The 2,458-nt window shown below is 33.3% G+C and overlaps 1 protein-coding gene across 1 annotated transcript; it reads left to right on the top strand.

The window, feature by feature from the left end:
- The first annotated feature begins 1,032 nt into the window (after positions 1-1,032).
- On the top strand, positions 1,033-1,750 carry LOC112528272 (dirigent protein 4-like). The gene has a single exon (XM_025139267.1). It carries the CDS (start codon positions 1,048-1,050, stop codon positions 1,627-1,629), a length of 582 nt encoding a protein of 193 aa, XP_024995035.1. The 5' UTR covers positions 1,033-1,047; the 3' UTR covers positions 1,630-1,750.
- The last annotated feature ends 708 nt before the right edge of the window (positions 1,751-2,458 follow it).

Genomic DNA, 2,458 nt, shown 5'->3' with positions numbered 1-2,458 from the left:
TTATCTTATAAAACCAGTGGAACTTCAAAATCATTAAAATTCATGGCTACCGCCGCATTGTGCGGATACAAAACTAATAATATAAAAATGTTAAGTATCTTTTTTTAAATAAAAAATGTTACATATCTATATATCATTTTTTATTACTGTGGTTGCGTTTTTTCTTTATAATGAAAAACAAATATTTTTCAACGAAAATATAATATTTAAAGTATTTATATTATGAGAAATTATCAAATAGTAAATTGTATTAAAAAATAACGTATTTTGACTTGATTCCTATTTTGCTTTCATTTTGGTGTCTAAAGCTTTAAACATTTAATTACTCCGGTAATCGGTTGAAGCATTAACTGGTTACCATGCTGATGTGGTATCAAACTCGGTATTATTTGCTATTCAACCCAATTTCATCTCATCACTCGCCACATCAGCACCGGTTAATGTTTCAACCGGTTACCAGGGTACTTAAATGTTTAAAATTTTACATCTAAGGTATCAAAATAGAAGTTTTAAAAGTACATTACCCAAAATAGGAATCAAGTTAATATACGTTAATTTTCCATGCAATTTACACATTATTAAAACTAACTATTTAATATTCTTATATAATCATGTATAGTTATCAAATTATTAAAATCATCATGACATTGGCGCAAAAAATTAAATAGTTATTTAACTCTATAAAATTAATTATTTTTCTTGTATATATGGTCAACTTTTCAGGAAAAAATAATAATTAAATCAATTTTTTATTAACTTAGATATCCAACCCGCTATGTGAGCCGACTAATTTCAAGGCGACCATCTATTTTGCACAGATAGCTCGGACTCACCACATTTGAACCTCCGTGGCTACAAGAGAATTTTTATTCCTCCTTAGATTTGAACCCGGTACCTCCTGGTATTTTTGATCTTTGGAGCCAAACTCAAACCAATCAGGCACCACCCTTGTGGTTAATTAAATCAATTTATAAGTGTGTGTGTATATATATATATATACTGTTTATATATAGTGTATAATGCACAAAGACTGTTCATAAGTCATAAATGTCGAGAATGGAAGCAAGGATTATCTTTGCATGGTTGCTTGTGCTATCGAATGCCATCTCGACGGTGGTGAACGGCACCTATTTCTCCGACAGTCACATAATTAATGCTCCAACCACCATGAAGAAAACCCATCTCCACTTCTTCTTCCATGACATGCTCTCCGGCGACAACCCTTCCTCCGTTCTTGTAGCAAAACCAAATGGCACGGTGGTCGAAGAAGGAAACGTAGGCCCTTTTGGGGCGGTTTATGTGTTCGATGACCCGCTCACAGAGGGAGCTGACCTGAACTCATCAGAGGTTATTGGTAATGCACGTGGACTCTACGCATCGACTAGTCGTGGGTCGGACTTGACATTGTTGCTGAGTGCTGATTTTGAGTTCACAAGTGGTGAGTTTAATGGGAGTTCCATAAGTGTGTTTTCAAGGGATCCGTTGGTGGTGGAGAAGGAGGTGGCGGTTGTGGGTGGCAGAGGCAAGTTTAGGATGGCTAAAGGGTTCATAATTCTTAATGCCATTTACCTCAATGTTACAAATGGTGATGCCATTCTTGAATGTAATGCCACCATTTTTCATGAATAAAAGATGAAATGTCGAGGTTAAGGTTAGGGTTAGGGTTAGAAATGTGGAAAACCCTACCTGTTGATTTAATCTGGATCAAAGATTATTACTGTCAATAAAACAATTTCGGTAATTTTATTGCATAGTTGGGTTTGAATTCTTAATTTCATATTATGAGTTATTCAAATTTTCATAAAAGAAAGTTTGATTATAATATATATATATATATATATATAGAGAGAGAGAGAGAGAGAGAGAGGGAAGATCAAATGTTAACCATCATTTTTGTGTTAACTTTGAAAACCCTCTCAACCAATCAAATTCCATTATTCTTATAGGTTTATGTCTTGTTYATTTTACCCTTACAAGGGTATTCTAGTAAATTGAATTCATTTGTAACCCCCAAATAATTAATGGGGAGTTACAAACAATCAAATCCCAAAAAATATGCATTCATATTACTAAAAAAATTTTACTATTGATCTTCCATGTTTATTCTTGTATTAATTCCTAAATCGCATAAGAAACACGGTAGTAACGATTTTCAGTATTGATCAATTTGAACACAAATAAACCGTGAACACAATTTGAACACAAATGAACAACCGTGAACACAATTTGAACACAACTGAACCGTGAACACAATTTGAACAAATTAACAGATAAACACAAATTAACAGATGCTACCTTAATTTTGTGGGACGTCTATGTATGTGAATATATGGGCCAAAAATTGCACATATCGTGTTCATTTGTGTTCATATCGTGTTCATATCGTGTTCACGGTTCATTTGTGTTCAAATTGTGTTCACGGTTGTTCATTTTTGTTCAAATTGTGTTCACGGTTCAT

Source organism: Cynara cardunculus (genome assembly GCF_001531365.2).
Source record: "Cynara cardunculus var. scolymus isolate 2C chromosome LG 15, CcrdV1, whole genome shotgun sequence".
Classification (NCBI taxonomy): Eukaryota; Viridiplantae; Streptophyta; class Magnoliopsida; order Asterales; family Asteraceae; genus Cynara; species Cynara cardunculus.
Note: the sequence above shows the minus strand (reverse complement) of the source record. Positions and strands in the feature narration are given on the sequence as shown.

Excerpts from the sequence above, each read along its gene's own strand:
- LOC112528272 (XM_025139267.1), top strand. The coding sequence starts at position 1,048 with ATGTCGAGAATGGAAGCAAGGATTATCTTTGCATGGTTGCTTGTGCTA.